General features: G+C 37.5%; 1 protein-coding gene across 1 annotated transcript in view; it reads left to right on the top strand.

Moving 5' to 3' along the window:
- Nucleotides 1-358: 358 nt before the first annotated feature.
- The window catches only part of LOC144088923 (protein shisa-8), a 69,513-nt gene continuing 52,195 nt past the window's right edge, over nucleotides 359-17,676 (top strand). The window contains exons 1-2 of the mRNA XM_077619663.1: nucleotides 359-2,184; nucleotides 3,644-4,273. Of these exons, the coding sequence (XP_077475789.1) occupies nucleotides 3,708-4,273 (566 nt within the window). The 5' untranslated portion in view covers nucleotides 359-2,184; nucleotides 3,644-3,707. The remainder of the gene's footprint in view (nucleotides 2,185-3,643; nucleotides 4,274-17,676) is intronic.

Genomic DNA, 17,676 nt, shown 5'->3' with positions numbered 1-17,676 from the left:
TATTATTCAATGGCAATGAAATATGATCACTCAATGACAGCCATTAAAGTTGAAATGAATTTGAGGGATCACTGTCAATGGCAGTGAATGTGTTAAAAAGCAAGGCTACTGCATATGTGGTACAATGACAGTAGTGATACATAGGAGGGGCAGATGAGAGTCAGCAAGAAAGACCCTGTGCTCATTTGCCAACAAAAATTCTGTGAGGGGAGAGAAGAGAGAGAGAGAGAGAGAGAGAGAGAGAGAGAGAGAGAGAGAGAGAGAGAGAGAGAGAGAGAGAGAGAGAGAGCAGGAGAGGGAGGAGTGAGCAGAAAAGGGAGGAGTGTTTGAGATATTGTCATCCAGTCCTGTCAGAGAACAGTAGAGAACAGCGGTGGAAGCATCACCAAGTGATGGGATACAGACGCAGCGATAAAAGAGGAACAACACAGGACTAAAGGAATACACATGGATGAAGATTTACAGAAGGGATGGAATGACATAAAAAAAGAGAAAGCATTTTGGTTCTTGCTGGCTTTCCTCTGTCTTCCCACTTCAGTTTGGGGCATCCCACTGTGAAAACACATACATATGATATATATATAAAATTCCTATACATATATATCAAATTATGCCTGTTTTCAAAGAAGCTGCAGCTGAACAAGGAGAGAATTAACAACTATCTGTATTTATATGATTTAAAAAAGGCAACAAATTTGCAGAAGCTGTTGCATATTGATAGGTTAAGATTCTTTGGGGCCAATTTTTCGCAACAACAAAAAAATTCCACAGACTCGCTTCTGAAACTGGCCCAATAACAACAAAAGACCATCTGCTACAGTCCAAGAGAGCTTCCTTTGAAAACAGGACATGTTTTGATGTGCCGATGGTGGCATGCTGCTGCTGTTTGGGGTTGTCGCATCTCCACTTCGCCATCAACAAGCTTGGAGATTTATTACGGCTAAACTTGTGCCAGGCATTCTTCCCGAGCGCAAAGAGATCAAGTCTTTCTTGACCCCATGCTGATATTTCGTTACCGTTGACAAAAATCCATCTGTCCAGCTTGGAAACAGGTCAGGAATATTTTTGCGGGAGAGGATCAAAGTGGGGCATTTCAAATTAAGGGTAGGGAGAAGTTGCGTCAGTTTAAGCAAGAATTTGGCAAAAAAAACGGAAAACAAAGAGCAATCCATTATGTGGTATTCTCCGTTAGTAAATCCAGCATCTTTTTTTACAACAGCTTCTCTGGTTCAGCATCCTTAAGATGTTGAGACCTAACATCACAACGCCAGTTCTCCTCTGTTCCCCCCGCCCATCCCTCGTCAAGTAGGACAAGGATAAATAGAAAAATACTTAGCCGGTTTCCAGGCTCTGTTACAGATCGTAGGATCCAGTGATAGGAAAGGTTTCGGAGAAGGGTGGAGGGAGGGGGGAGTCAATCAACAGCGAACTGGGTGCAAAAAGCCACTGGACTCCCTGTGTGGTGACTGGAAGCTGCTGACAAAGAAAGAGCACCAGGGGAATTGAAGCTATAAGTGAGTGTGTGCGTGAGTGTGTGTGTGTGCGTGTGTTTTTGTATGTGTGTATGCGTGTGTGTGTGTGTGCATGCGTGAGAGGAAAAGACACCACACATGCAAGAGGAGAAGCGCTTCTGGACATTCATTATCTGAGAATTCCAGTTGGATGAGTGCCCAGAGTTTTCTTTTAAAGAACAGCTGCGTTTACCTGTTGGCTCATTGACTGAGAGAAGAAAGTATAATACCTGAAAGAATAAAAAAAAGATGCCCACTACTAAAATAAAAGTGCACCCATTGTGCAGTGACGGAGTCTACGGCAGCATGAAAGATGCAAGTTAAGTGGAGGAGGCAGACAAATCCTTTGGGAAACAACACACTCCGGTGAGTTTTCCTTGGGACGTCAGAAGTGATTTGGTGCTACGCATCAAATGTGTTACTCACTCAGGAATACCAGCATGTCTCAGGATTGAGAAATCCTCCAAGATGGGGGCTTGGGACTGTCTGTCTTAGAAGAATCCCCAATTCTTTTTTGACAGCAGACATTTTCACAGCCTGTTGTTTGACTGCGCAAAGTGGGAAACTGAATGCTGGAAATGCTACTGGCACGTTTATTTGTGGACAACAAGCAATCCTAAACTGGATCCTCCAAAATCTGGCAGATTCAGATTTGTTTCCAACTTTATGAAAGGTAACTTTTCCATTATTTCAGACCACTCTTTGTAGCTATTGCTAGAATATATATAGGTTAAAAAATACATTCTGGGATGTGAACACACTGTATAATTCTATAATACTATTATCTACAATTCCGATCATAAGATTAGAAATTGACCTCGATAACATCTTCTTTCTGGGATTAGAATTGAGTGGAAAAAAGATTAGGTTTTTAAGATGTATTTATTGACATTTATTTTTTAAGGTCTACAGACAAATTAAATTATCAAGATGTACAAGCTCAATGTCAAAATAAACACAAAAAAATGTTTGCAGTAACACAGCAAAATCCATAGCTCACACCGATGGCAGGTGTAATTTATGCTAGCTGTCGTGGGATTCTAAGTAAGAAAGCTTCAAGTAAGAGCAATCATTTCATTGATATAGAAATATTTTACATTTGGATGCGTTTTTCCCCCCAACTTAATATGTGCATTGTTCTGATAAAGATAAAAATCCTTAAAATTGGGAGACTCAGAGTTAAACTTTTGTGCAAAAATGTGATTGGTGCAACCCTATTGATTGCCAATGAAAAATAATGTGGGGTTCCACCTTTCATCATCATAAAACCTTTAACAATTCTACATGTAAATTCAACAATAAAACAATTGTCTGCTAATAATGACGGAATATGTCCAGTTCACTTTTATTTCTTCGTCACCTCTTGTAGATTTTGGTTTGTTTTTCAGGTCGCTTAGTAATCTATTAATAGTATTAGTATCTATTAATACCGGGTCACTAAAATTAATAGAGACATTGCAAATAAAAGGGCCGTTTTGGTCAAATTTTGGTGGAATTTTATGAATTTGCAGAACAGTATGTAATTTTTGTGCAACTTGATTTCCTGAATTTGTAACCATTGCGAAATATTTGTGATAAGTAAATAATTAAAATGGAAATTTTAAAACTGCAGGACAAGGTACATTTTGAAATTTGAAAATTTAAATATGTTTATGCTAGGTTTATGTAAAATTTAAGATCTCAATTGAAAGATATTCTGCATCACATGCATTTTCAGAACATTTTAGAGTTGGAACGATGAGAAAAGATCATCCCCACAAAAATAATAATAATAATACATGCAAAGCCACTCTGAACCATTGCCAGACATTAGAAGTGCAATTTTCTCAGACGTTATTGTTAAATTATGAAGTGTACAATCTAGAGGTCCCTCTGTGTGGCAATAAATATGATTGGTTATTCGCAAAGGACTCATTCACAATTCTTAAACTCACAAAGATAGGAAATTGATTTCTTTCACTCACCTGGTGTCAATGATTTTCTTCTAGGTGCAAAATGATTCTCACCTCACTTTTATGTTGAGTCAATGGGAACCATAAAAGCCCCATCTTGAAATGAATAATTTTGGTTTGGTGATTGTATATTGTTGTTGGATGAGATGGATTTTTATTTATTTTTTCCCTCAAACCTAGGTTCTTCAATGTTGGGTCTATAAATTACACATCAACACTGAAGCATCAAGACGAAGGATAAAAGATGTCTGCCTCCATGCAACCAATATTGGTCAGCTTCTCAGTGGCCATTCTTTTAGGTTTGACGTCTTTGTGTGGGTTGAGCCATCAACCTTTGGGCCAGGTTTCAGCCCAAGCTATTCCAAATAACCTCACAACTGAGCCCTCAGTTTTACCAGAAGCTGCCCTGGCAACACCAACTCCGGACAGCGAGGATAAAACGGCGGCAGGCATTGGAAATCGTTGCTGGGGTTACTACGATGTCATGGGGCAGTGGGACCCACCCTTCAATTGCAACGCAGGAATTTATAGCTTTTGTTGTGGCTCCTGCTTCTACCGTTTCTGCTGCCAATTCCTAATCCACAGTTTGGATCAGACTTCCTGTTCAAATTACGATACACCCGTCTGGGCAAATACCGGCCGACCGGAGGACCCGGTCACAGAGGTCCAAGAGGAACCAGACCGCGATCGAACACACATGATCGTGTATATTATTTGTGGCGTGGTCGCCATCATGGTGCTCATCGGGATTTTCACCAAGTTGGGGCTGGAGAAGAGTCGAGGCGGACAAACAGACATGACCAATTCCAGGTATGACCTAAGCAAAGGAGATTGAGTCTGATTCTCAATGCATTAATGTCAAATCAACATTTGATTAATTCTATATTGTGACTTCATATATTAATTCATGTATATATATATATATATATATATATATATATATATATATATATATATATATATATATATATATCATTGGCGGTCCGTGCATTTTCTCGTAGCGTCTTCAACGTATCAATCCAACCCTCAAAAACTATGTTATGGTTATAAAACCTCTACTGCAGCTACAGCTGCGACACATAAAAAATAATCAATAAATCAATATATATATATATATATAGGATGCAAAAACAGTGTAAGGTGGAAGTTAACGTTGGGCAACAGACAAAGGACAAAGCAAACCCACACACACATATATATACATATATATATATATATATATATATATATATATATATATATATATATATATATATACGTATATATATATGTGTATATATGTATATATATATATAAATATATGTACGTATATATGTATATATACGTATATATACACATATATATACGTATATATATGTATATATATATACATAATAATTTTCTTGATATTTTCCCTCAGGTTTGTGTTTCCTTATCTTTCATACAATATTGGGAAAATTGGATCATTTTTAACGGTTTAATTGATAGTTTTTTTTAGGACCATGAAACAAGTTAGAGAATTTACATATAAAATACTGTGCTACATACAAAAGAGCCAAGTTACAAAACTAGTTCTGGGTCTAAGTAAATTTTGTAAGTAGAGCTACCACTGTAAATATATATCTTTCATCATTTACTGTAGATAAGATATTATTTTTCCTATGATATACTACAATTAGCTCTTATTTAATCTCGGAATAAAACCTCAATTAGCTAAAATCATATTTTACGTGCATATTTATTTAGTATGATGTTACTTCGTCCGAAAGATGGATCATAAAATATTAAGATATAGCCAATTTTTCACTTGGATTATAACCTTATAGTCCATTTTACTGGATAAGAATTTGACAAAACATGGAGTTTTGTTGTGTTTTGCTTGCATACTGGTGGTATAGCCATTTCACATGGATGCTGGATTGATTGCTGTGACACAACTGTGACTCTGCCAATGTTTAGCCTCCAGTGAATGATCCAAAGAGAGCGGGTGGTTTTGGGACTGCTGGAATATTGACTGGATGTGAGTGGAGAGGGGCCAACAGTTAATTCTAGCGTACAGAGCAGCGAGGGCGAGGGAGAGACACAGGGTGTGTGTCAGTGTGTTGGGTTTGATCAGCCAGCATGTTGAATGTTAAAAATTGTACCAGGCGGACCCCTTTGAAAAGGCGTCCTTACTAGATCTGGAAGCCTACTCAGTATATGAGTAAGACGATGGAGTGGAATAGTGGACACCAGCAAATGAATACGGCCTTGCGGCACCCAGGACATGATGAATTCTGGCAGCTCTTGTACATGTTAGCCTCGGATATGTGTAGTTACTCACTCATTGGGTGCTATTGATGGCAACATATATGCAATCTATTTAGATTGGGAGGAGCGAATGCACATTCTTTCATTTAACTCATTGTCATGCCGTTAATGTTGTGCGTTCACTCATGACGCCCATAATCGGATTGGACATCTAGCGTCATTAATGGCACCAATGGATGAGCTTTCACAGCCAGTTTTCAATGCACACATCAACTAGATGTTTATCATTAGCGATGACAGGCCATGTGTTAGTTTTTGGTCACTTCCTTGGTTATTTTAGGGTTTTTAGAGTCACTTCCTGTTCATTGTAGGATGATTCCTGCACATTTCGGGGCATTAGGGAGGAATTTCTTGTATATTTCTGGTCATTTATTGCTGGTCTTAGGAAATTGTCTTCTTGGAGATTTTTTTTAACAAAACTTCTTGTTCATTTGAGGTCAGTTTTTTTTTTCTTTTTTGTAATTGCAAAAGAATACAACCATTGGAAATAAATGAGGAAGTTTTTGATGAATTATGCTGGAGCTGTCGGTTTTGGCAAAAACTGGACAACTTTTGTAAAAAACGATCGATATCAGTCTCGAATTCAAACTGAAGAAGACGCCCTCAATGACATTGAATAAGGTAAATGAAGCAATTGCTCAGATGATTCTTTTGATTTGCGGTCACCTGTCAAAATAAAATTCCACCTTCATAGTTACCACAATACAGTAACACCTTGAGGCGGCCCGGTGGTGCGAGTGGTTAGCGCGTCGGCCTCACAGCTCTGGGGTCTTTGGTTCAAATCCAGGTCGGTCCACCTGTGTGGAGTTTGCATGTTCTCCATCACTGCGTGGGCTTTCTCTGGGTACTCTGGTTTCCTCCCACATTCCAAAAACATGCATGACCCTAATTGGGGGATATGAGGGATTTAGAACGGTTGCAACAAATTAGAGGTACCACTGTGAAGACCTGTGAAAGAGTGATTAGCACATTGGCCTCACACTCCCGGGATCAAGGTTTCGATCCTAGGTCATACCTTCCTGTGTTGAGTTTGGATGTTCTCTGGGTACTCCGGTTTCTTCCCAAATTCCAAAAACATGCATGGTAGGCTGGTTGAACACTCAAAATTATCCCTCGGTATAAGCGTGAGCATGAATGGTTGTCCGCGGCCTTGGGCCTGTAGTTGGCTGGGATAGGCTCCAGCACCCCCGCGACTCTTGAAAGGATAAGCGCTTTGGAAACTGAATGAAAAAAAACGTACCACTGTATCTCCTAAACCTGCTTTTGAAGAACCTCCATCAGCAAATATAAGGAATTGCCATTGGCTGTATCTATGCAGCGTGCATGTGTGCACATTAACAGTTTAACAGTTGTTTCTGTGGATGCTACATTGATGCATTGGTGTTTTATCTGGAGTAAATAGTTAGTTCTCAGGAATGCCTGTGTGAAATACAATCGGGTATATTTCATGTGCCTTTGATGAGTGTTCCCAGATGGTGATAGTATAGCATTGTCTTGTAGAAAATCTAACGAATGCTGCCTTTTAGGTTTGCATCTAGATATTAACATTTTCTTTCTTATATGCGACTGTCCACAAACACCTGCTCTCCAGCTCAGTCTGAGGCACCGTGCAAACAAAACCCATTAGCATTTAACCTTCCATATAAAGGGAGCAGGAAGTGTTTCATTTTCATTAGACCAGACTACGCCCTTAAAAGGGGAATGTTAAGTGTGACTTAATTCTTGCTCCTTGTGGCATTTACATGGAAGAATGTCACGTGATATACCTAAAACACTTGAGGAACCATTTTTAAATCAAGACAGAAAGGAATGTCAAATGTTGCCAACAGATGTTGTCTGATGAACAATTATTTTTTTCCATTCTGAAAGGCTGAGGTTATCTTTGCACAGCAATCACATTTCCAAATTCATTCTCAGCCTTAGATTGTAAAGCTCTTTCACGCAGCTGCCAGCAAGAAGGAATCCGGTCGTCAGTGCGTTGTGACATGTGTGTTTTTACAACATAGTGGCAGAAGACAAAAATAAATCTAGCCACAAAGCTGTTAAAGGTGGCAATGTGTAGAAAGCTTGGGTCACGCAATCACAACTCTCAATGATGTGCAGCACAACACACCAAAACACCTGCACACCTCTCATTATAACTGTGCGTAATCTGTCTTCCTCCATCGCGCGGCTCTTCATCTCTCAAGAGTCTGTTTTTGTCGTCATGTCTTATTCTGCAATGTTTGATTCTACGGTAAAACAACATTCAAAACAAAACACAAGCTTTGATAAATGATTGCGTAGAAGGAAGTAAATACACCAAATATTTTCCAAACTTGTTGCCAACAACTTTCTCTTAAATTATTTGTTTAAATGTGGGAGTTCAGAATTTTACTGAAATACTTTGCAAATTATTTGACTGGTATATTTGTACTCAGGAATGAATCCACATTGATGCGATGGATGATATTTTTGGACATAACAACTTGTTTCTGATCCGTTGATTAACTGTACCGATAAATTTTGGAAAACAAAACCATGAGGGCTGAGATTCGAACTGGGGCTTTAACAGTTTGACAAAAAGCGGAGTTGTGTGACCGCTCATTGCTGTTGTTGTAAACACCTGTCACAGGCGATGATGAAAAGTGCCACTGCGGCTGAACAATAAAGGAAATAGAAAGCATTGAGGATGAAATACAATACAGTATAGCAATAGAATGGCCCATGGAAATGGCTGTTTGGATCCCTTGTGAATCATTCAATTGGTTGTGCCCTTGAATGCAAAGCTCTTCTGGGGAATGACTTTTGATGAGTTGGGTAATGCTATTAATGGAAAGTGTTGGGCATTACATTACTGGACGTTTTTGTTTTCCAAATGGCATTGAAACCAACAGATTCACATCTTGTATATCTATCCGGTTATCGTTTAATAGCGGTTTGGAGTAAAACATTTGTTTGATGACAACAAATAAAAGTTTGAGTTTGATGTATTTAATGAGGGACAGCACATATTAATGAACATATTTATATTCATGTTAATGAACCATATATGTAAATATGTAAGATTGTAGCTGAGGGCTAATTCCCATCTTTATGTGAATTGAGCAGAAGAATATCTGGAAAACATCAAGGACAAACACGCTAGCACAATCACATTCAAATACTCATACTGAATATGGTATTGGTGTGGCAAAATATCTCAAACTTACGTCAAACATGACATGATATTGGCCTTAGTAACACATTAACAATAATAATTTAATTTAAAAAATGATTATTCCCCACTTTCCTTCTTTATTTTCATGGGATATTTAAGTTGAAATATTTGGATACTTTCACCCTTCCATGCACAAATTATTCCATTTGTTGTTGTTTTTATCCTTTTTAAAAAAAAATCTCACTTTTTTAACTCTTTGGCTGCAATTTACAGGACAAGACGTATAATCAATTTTAATTGGGTTGGCCAAATAAATGTTTGTTTGTCCTTCCCAGTCAAAATGGATTGGAGATCTAGCACCATCAATGGCACTGAAAGGCATTCATGGCCAATCCTCCCATAATTGCTAATATTTAACTAAAAGTAGTCACATGCCCTTTACAGATTTAAAGCTCTTAAGTGCGAACTTTTGAACAGCTGTCTCAAACAAAAAATACATTTATTTCCCAGTATGCACTAGTCATTGTTCGAACACATTTTTTAAGGCACAGCGGTCAAGAAAATACATTTCCAAACTCTTACTGTGATAATAATTTGGTCATTCCTTCATAATTCTACAGGGATTTGGGAGCGGATGATAACTATGATTATTTTCACCCTGTGATGTTTTTAAGCCCTCAGTTTCTTGAAAACACATCCACACGAGGGACAAGCTATTTTCAAGAAGTGCTTAATAAATCATTGTCATAAAAATGAAGAGACTGCTTTCCTTGAATGATAAATAATTAAAACTGAATTCACAAATAGCTCCAAATTGATTATAGTGTACCCAGTTGAACATTCTCATTGCATTTTCTATACAAATGTTTGACTCCCTTATCAACTGAAAATGGAACACATTTTGAGCTGGAGTATGTCTACCGCTGTCAATGGCACTCGAACCTGAGCACTCAAAGCCAGTACTCCCAGTTTATGAATTAAATGACTAATGTTGTCAATTATAAGTATTCATTTTCTGAACTACTCACACGGGTCGTGGGGGTTATTGGCTCCTAACCCAGCTTACTTCGGGCACCAAGCGGAAAACACCCTGAATTGGTGGCCAACCAATCGCAGGGCACGGGGAGATGGACAACCATTCACGTTCACATTCTTTCGTAGGTGCAATTTAGAGTGTTCAACCAGCCTACATGCATGTTTTTGCAATGTGGGAGGAAACCCGGAGAAAATCCACACAATCCTGGAGAGAACATGCAAACTCCACACTGTGAGGGCCCACCTGGGATATAACCGTCAACCCCAGAACTGTGAGGCTGACGTGCTAACCACTTCCCTACTGGGCTACCAACCTCTAAACAGTTATACGAATTTTGAATTAAAATCTCACACGTTCAAATGTATCTTGGATAAAGTTTTATATCTAAGAGGTTAATTAGTAATGTCATGTAGGACTAACTGTGGAAACTATCCCGAAGGGCGGCGGAATATGCTGCAGACAACCCTTCAGTAGCTCTCTGCAGCATATAAAGATAAAACTTTTTTTTGTCTATTCCTATGAGAATTCTATTTCATCTTTTTTTTCAGTAGCTCAATCAAGGTTGCTGCTCTCATTTTATCATAGACAGAGAACCTATGAGAAACCTCACGCAGGGAGGAGGAGAACATGCAATTTGTACACAGGAAGGTCAGAACCCACCAGGGAGTGACCCCTTGATCTCAACACTGTGAGGCGGAAGTGCTAACCCCTCTTCCACTGTACTTATACAGTTGTACCTCTAAAATGAAAACATGGGCACAATACTGCCATTTAAAAAAAATAAAAGGTCAGACAAATATTTACATTACGAAAGCAGTGGTACCTCTATTTACGAAATTAATTGGTTCTAGAACTTGTTTTGTAGCTTAGATCTTTTGTAAGTAGAGACATATTTTACCATACTTTGTTCCACAGTCTTTAATACTAGGCACTATAAAACCTTTAAAAATTAAAAAAGTATACCAGTTTTGTATGAAATATGTGTGCAAATGTACGTATGTATGCAAAAAAAAGTAAAAAATATAGAAAAACTCATTTTTGAGCCATTAAAATGATGCCACAACACTGAACCAGGCAAATACAAAACCGACAGCATTTCAGTTCAAACATGCAGTCTCTGAAGGTGTTCGTCTAGCTCAGGGGTCTCAAATCGGTCCTCAAAGGGCAGCAGTTGGTGCAGGTTGTCATTCAAACCAAACAAGAGGACACCTTGTGCAAGTGGATTTTAGGACAAACCTAATTAGTTAAACCGTTTGGTTACAAAGACCATGTTCCACTTTGGTTTGAGACTCTGGTCTAGCTCAAATCTCTCTAACTCACTTGCTTGCTAACTCGCTTAAAGAAGGAGTATAGCTAGTGTGTGTGCCTTAAATGCTGGCTGCAGAAAGTGAAGTCTACTGCAGCATTTCAATTATATGCAATACCTACCTCCTCGTACCTTGGACAGGTTATCACATATTGGAAGAATATTTTACATACCAAAATGATGCCTTCTTGCTTGATATATCGGATTGTGTCCTGGGTTTTACTATATGTACTAGATGTGTAGCGTAACTTTAGGAGCACGACATCCGACGAGGGTTCCATTTGCACTCCAGTTATCCTGATAATGGTCTTGTTCCAGAGGAGATTGACATTGGGTACAAGTCGCAGTGACAGAAAATCAACTGCTTACATGGAGCTGCTTGCTGGACCATGCACAGTGGAAAGCATCATGACTGTCTGTGTGCCATATAACTTCTAGTCTATGGATGCTTCAAAGCATATCACACAAAACTGAACACTACAACACATCTGATAGTAACTTGATCAATGAGGAATGGGGTGCTTTAATTCTAAAATTGCTCAAGAAGTTTAAAAACAAAAATATGATAAATATTAAACAGTAGAAAAACATTGGATGTTTGATCACATTTAGTCATGTTGAAATTTTGTTAATAGCTAAAATGGATGGTTAGAAATATTCAAGTAAAATTTGCAAAAATTTATCTTTGGATGCTTTTTCAAAGCTAAAAAAAGCAACTGATAGCTAATATAGAGTACATTGCTCACACTATTGTTACTCAGTCTTGCATACTCTGGTCTGGCTTCAACAATAAGTTGTGAAAACATGGTTATTGGATTGGATAACTTTATTCATCCCGTATTCGGGAAATTTCGTTGTCACAGTAGCAAGAGGGTGAGGATGCAGAAATAGGAAAGGCATTTTAGACATAAATAGATAGGTAATAAGTAAGTTAATAAATAAATAAATCCATGAATAAATATATAAATAAATAAGCGTGTTGCTGAAATATATATATATACATATACACACGTGTACATACACGCACATATATATATATATATATATATATATATATATATATATATATACGCATACATACATACATATAAGCACATATATACATACATACATATATATAAGCACATATATACATACATACATATATATAAGCACATATATACATACATACACATAGATGTGCATACGGTAGGTCTTAACACTCAGCCATTTGTTTTGTTAAAGAGCCTGACAGCTGAATTTATTATGATTGGCTTGTTAAAATTAAGGAATACATTTGACAGTGATGGAGTCGAAGTTTGCAGGAAATGGTGTTTCCTATTGATGTGTTCATGAATGAACATACAGAGGGATTTGAAAGGTTCCTTTCATTTTTCTCAAATAGTATGACAGAAGATCCTAGTAAATTTAGTGCACAAATATTTGTTAACGCATGTCCTCCTTTAACTGTCACGTATCTTAAATAACCAATTCAGTTGTGGCATTTCAGTAGCACTATCTACAAATCTGATCAATTGAACAAATACAATTGTCAATGTCAAATGAATGACTTTTTAAATGCATAATCTTCTGTCTTGCTTGTTTGGCTACTAGCTGAGCCTTTAAGACAGCTGGATGATGACACACATCAGACTAGAAGAGAATAACAGCCTCCTGTAGGCCTAATGATAAACATGCATCTTTTTGTTAAATGTCAAGTTTCTTATTCATCATTGTTTTAGGTGTCTTTTGAGATGCAAACCAGATTGCTGCAATATTGACTCTTCTCTTGAATGGCGCTCATCTACTTGCAATGAAAATGTTTGCATAATTCTTAACACTTGTTTTTACCGTTGGCTGGCTCTCTCACTTCTACAAAGTAACCTACATTCAATTGGGGATTATCTTTCTACCATCCCTTTTTCCAGCGTTCATATTCTTATTTTATACTAACTCAAAAATAACTATACTTTCAAGTTCAAACTAGTGTGCCATAACAGAGAAGACAGAAAAGGGGAAATTGAAATCTTTATTTTTCTCTCTTGTTTCATCCTCCTGCCTGTGCTGTGCTTCCATCCATTGTTCATATTCCCCTATTGTTGTATTTTTGATCATTTCTGCACTTTCTCTGCCACTTTGTCCCATTTACGCCTCCATACGCAGATATTGAAGATGAAAGTGGCACCTACAGCATATTTGCTATTAATTTTAAATATTTTGACAAGAGTAACTGAGGTATTGAACAATATTTGCCAATGTCAGTGTAACGTACGCCCAGTGAAATAAGAGATGTCTAATTGTGTGGCATCCAAATATCATCTGCCCTATATTTCAATTAGTTTATCACTAGTGGACAACCATTCATGCAAACATCCCACCTCACATGGATTGGACGCCTAGCACCATGAATGGCAGCCAATGGGGTAATCAGTGTCTGAAGAAGTCATGGTAGCATTGACTTTATATTCAAATGAGTATGCAGTAATAAGTATTGAAATATATAATACGATATTTAAAAAAAAATGAAAACATGGTATTGGTCAGTATATGCTATTGTTGCTACACTACAAATAGCAAAGGTTTTTCTCTCGAAGAGTGATGTCCAAAGTAATTATAGGTTGGCATTACAGCCTTTGTACAAAAGAGAAACTCCAAATGTGGACGGAAGTTCTTCATCCGTATTCTAATCAAGCCAATAACTCAATGTCAAGTCTTACGCAGGCAGAAGGACGGAAAAAGCAAAGTAGGAAAGAGATAAATTGAAGAACTAGTGCGATGGCACAGCCTTGAGATAGAATGGGAACAAATGGACTCCTGTGAAAAATGAGTGAAATAACGTGGAAACAAAAGAAAATCACAGGACGTTCAATCCATTTTCCGAGAGAAGAACGAACATTTGTTCGTTTAACTCATTGGCTGCCACTGAAAGGCGCTTGACATATAATCCATTTTGAATCAAAATGGATTGGATGACTAGAGCCGTTAATGACACTGAAAAATGAGAATTCACAGCTAGTCCTAACAGTTAAAAATTGATTGGATGTCCATCCTTGTCAACGACAGGCAATGAGTTAATTTTGGAATAGTTAATTTTATGGTGCTTACAGATTCATGCTGATTATGAATCACATCCGACACATTTTGGGGTATTTCAATATCACTTCCTGAGCTGATTTGAGTGCATTTCCAGTAAAATATATATTTCTGGGTCACCTCCTTTGATTTCAGGACTTTTTCAGATCACCTCCTATTCATTTTTCCCAATGCAAAAGAATTAGGCCTTTTGAAATAAGCAGGCATGTTTTATGTCAAATTTAGGCTGAACAATATGTTTTGGGCAAAAACTGTATACAACTTTTGCACGGCTTTATTTCCTTTTTTTTGTTAAGTAATTGTAAATTATTGGAATTGAAAATGTAAGATGAAATAAATGTAGAAATTTTAAAATTTAAATATTTAACTTTAGGAAATTAAAGTTGTTTATTTTTTTAATAAGCCAAGTATATTTATCAACTAAAACACCAGATGCCGAATTGTCTCTGTTGCATGAATTTTTGTAACATTTTAAAGTTGCAACGGTGTGAATTGGTCAAAGAATGGAGGCGGTGAAGCGCGACCAAAAAGCAGACGGGGAAAAACAGTATCTATGGGGAGCTTTATTTTGTAAAACATCACCACAATTATCAATTTATTAGGCCAATCACTGCTCCATTTGATGTTAAAAGTAGCATGAATCACTCGTACAGAATATTCTATAGGCTGCAAAAATATGATTTAGAAACTGCCTACTCTCACCATAACAAAGTAATCTAGCTTATTAATGGGCCTCGGCTGTTAAAAGATAGATGTGCGGAAGTAAGCCAGGCAGAGACAGCTGGCATGAAAACACGCTGAAGACAAATAAGCTCATAGAGAGGTGCCATGGAAGACAAGGGAATAAGGACAACATATGGTGATGAAGAAAATGCAGAGTACCAACAGAAATTGGGGCATTGTGTCTTGTTGACATCCTCATTGCTATAGGTATGCTATTTCTCCAAAGAATCACAAAACTTATTTTAATGACCTATATTTATCATTCAGCAAAGCAGTGCCATAGCAAGGGTGGAGAAATCGAGTGAATTAGTAGTATTGGGGATCTTAAAATAATTGGAATGAATTAGGGGTTTTCCATGTAAAAAGCATTTCCACTTACAAAAAAAATCCAAGTTACAAAAACACTTTTAGAACAAATTAATTTTGTATGTAGAGTTACCACTGTATTCTTAATTTATAAATAGTTTCTGACCATTTTAAAAAAAATTGCAGCATCGTGTATTTAATGCTATCTAATGTTTTTTGGACTTATGGTTTGAAATAAAATATATTTCAGTCCACACATTTGTGTAGAATTGACAAGAAAGGTACTTTAACTTTCACTTCAGGATCAAAACAAGATGAATCAAACGTTTCAGTTGAAAATGTTGATAGATTGGTAAATTAAGGAAATTAAAGTTGTTGATTTTTGCCACTGAAAAAATCTGATTTCTTTCAAAAAATAGTTTAAAATATTTCCACTGCCCCAGAATGAAATGAATGTCACAGTCTAATATTTTCAACTGCTTTTACTCTTTTGCTCCGATTTCAACCTTGGTCAAAGTCTGCGGTCTGTACTCTTTTGACCCTCATATGTGCCTCATTTCACCTGTTTGTTCCTCCCTTTGCTTTTGCATTCTACCCATATACAAATGCTCCTGCCTCTCTTTGCACAAATGACCGTGATAAATCTTAAGAAGGATGCACTCCTCTCTGTATGCTGAACACACATTGTGGCTCAAAGGCAGTGGATGTTCCAACAGATGTTAACTGCTTCCATTTAGTGGCAGGAGAGGATTAGCGTGACCTTAGAATGCAACTTTCTGAACCCAATTCACGATAGAATACCTCTCATTTAGGCTGGATGATGTCCTAAAGTTTTTGCAAATGGACAGGCACTTTTATTTCTTTAGGGATTGGTTTTGTTGTGTTTTTTTCCCCGTGTGACCTGTCCCTGTGATTGCTTATTGAGTTCACCTGTTGTTTCCCCGCAGCTTGTATATGTCCTGCTTGCTGCCTCTTTTGTGACCCAGGTGTTTCTGATTGTCTCGTCAACCCATGTCTGTCAATTTAAACCCAACAAGTATCAATTTTTAATAATTTGCCCTCCCAAAAATCTGATTTATACTCCAGTGCAATGTATATACCAGTGGAGGTCCGTGAATTTCCTAGTGACGCCTTCAGCTATCGGAATCAATCCAACCCTCCAAAACTATTTTATGGCTATAAAACCTCTACGGCAGCTACAACTGCGACACATAAAAAATCATCAATAATAACCTTATACAATTGAAATATTATTTAGGAATATAGCCATATTTTACTCACCAAAAATCCTTTTTAACTGTACACAATATCCATCCTCCTTTCTTTCCTCCTTTTCTATCGCCATCGAAGCTAATGCTGAAAGTCGAGCCTGTCCTGTCGTATTTCTGGCATAGTCCGTCTTGAAAATGGCTTTAAATCAACACAACAATATATTTGCTTGTGCAGCTTGCTCCAAATACAGTTTGGTAGCTCTGGCTAATCCCTAGCCAATCATAGTTGGTGAAAGCGATGATGTATCCCTACGCCTGCGACAAGGCAATGACGTATCCTTACGCCTGCGACAAGGCATTGTGGTGTTGCCAACTTGAAATCTGATTGGTTAAAGCAACAGTCTTATTGACGCTTGTTTAATGCCGCAGAGCCTGCAAAACTGCTTGTGAAGGCCTTGAGGCAGATTTCTAACCCTGGCAACAAATAATGGCTGAAATGTGATTGGTTAAATGCTTCAATATGAAAACAGACATCTGGAAGCAGTGCAACCAGGGGGAAAAGCAATGAAAGGAAGCTAACAGACAATTTGGAATTATTTAATAAGTATTGATGGACAAAATATAATATATGATTCAGATATTTCTTAGGCCAGCAGAGAAGGCCTTGAAGGCCCTGACGGCCCGCCACTGGTATATACATATTTTTCCTCTTTAGTGTGCATTGTTTGGCCAGTGTGACTTATAATCTCAAATATATGGTAAATATACTTTTTAGTAAAATTCCTTTCCTATTATTCAACCTTTTCAGGGACAGTGGTCACAGCTATTTATAGTTGAAACTTAAGAGCTTTAACCCTTGATGAGACAAGTGACTATTTTTGGTCATTAAAAACGTTTTACCAATCCTGTTAGTGTCTAGAGAAGAACTCGATGGATAACCCAAATAATTTAATAAATGTGCCTACCTGGTTGAGTTTGTTTTGTGAGTAAGGGTTACATCTTCAGTCATATTATGTCACACTATTTACACATTCACATACGCATGCAGCATATCATGAGCTGTTGTTTACTGTTCACTTTGCCTATAAATCTTTTTATGCCGCCATCTGTCTCTCACTATTTACCCCAGCT

The sequence above is a fragment of the Stigmatopora argus genome, chromosome 14 (genome assembly GCF_051989625.1).
Source record: "Stigmatopora argus isolate UIUO_Sarg chromosome 14, RoL_Sarg_1.0, whole genome shotgun sequence".
NCBI classification, from domain to species: Eukaryota; Metazoa; Chordata; class Actinopteri; order Syngnathiformes; family Syngnathidae; genus Stigmatopora; species Stigmatopora argus.
This window is presented reverse-complemented; position numbering and strand designations above follow the sequence as displayed.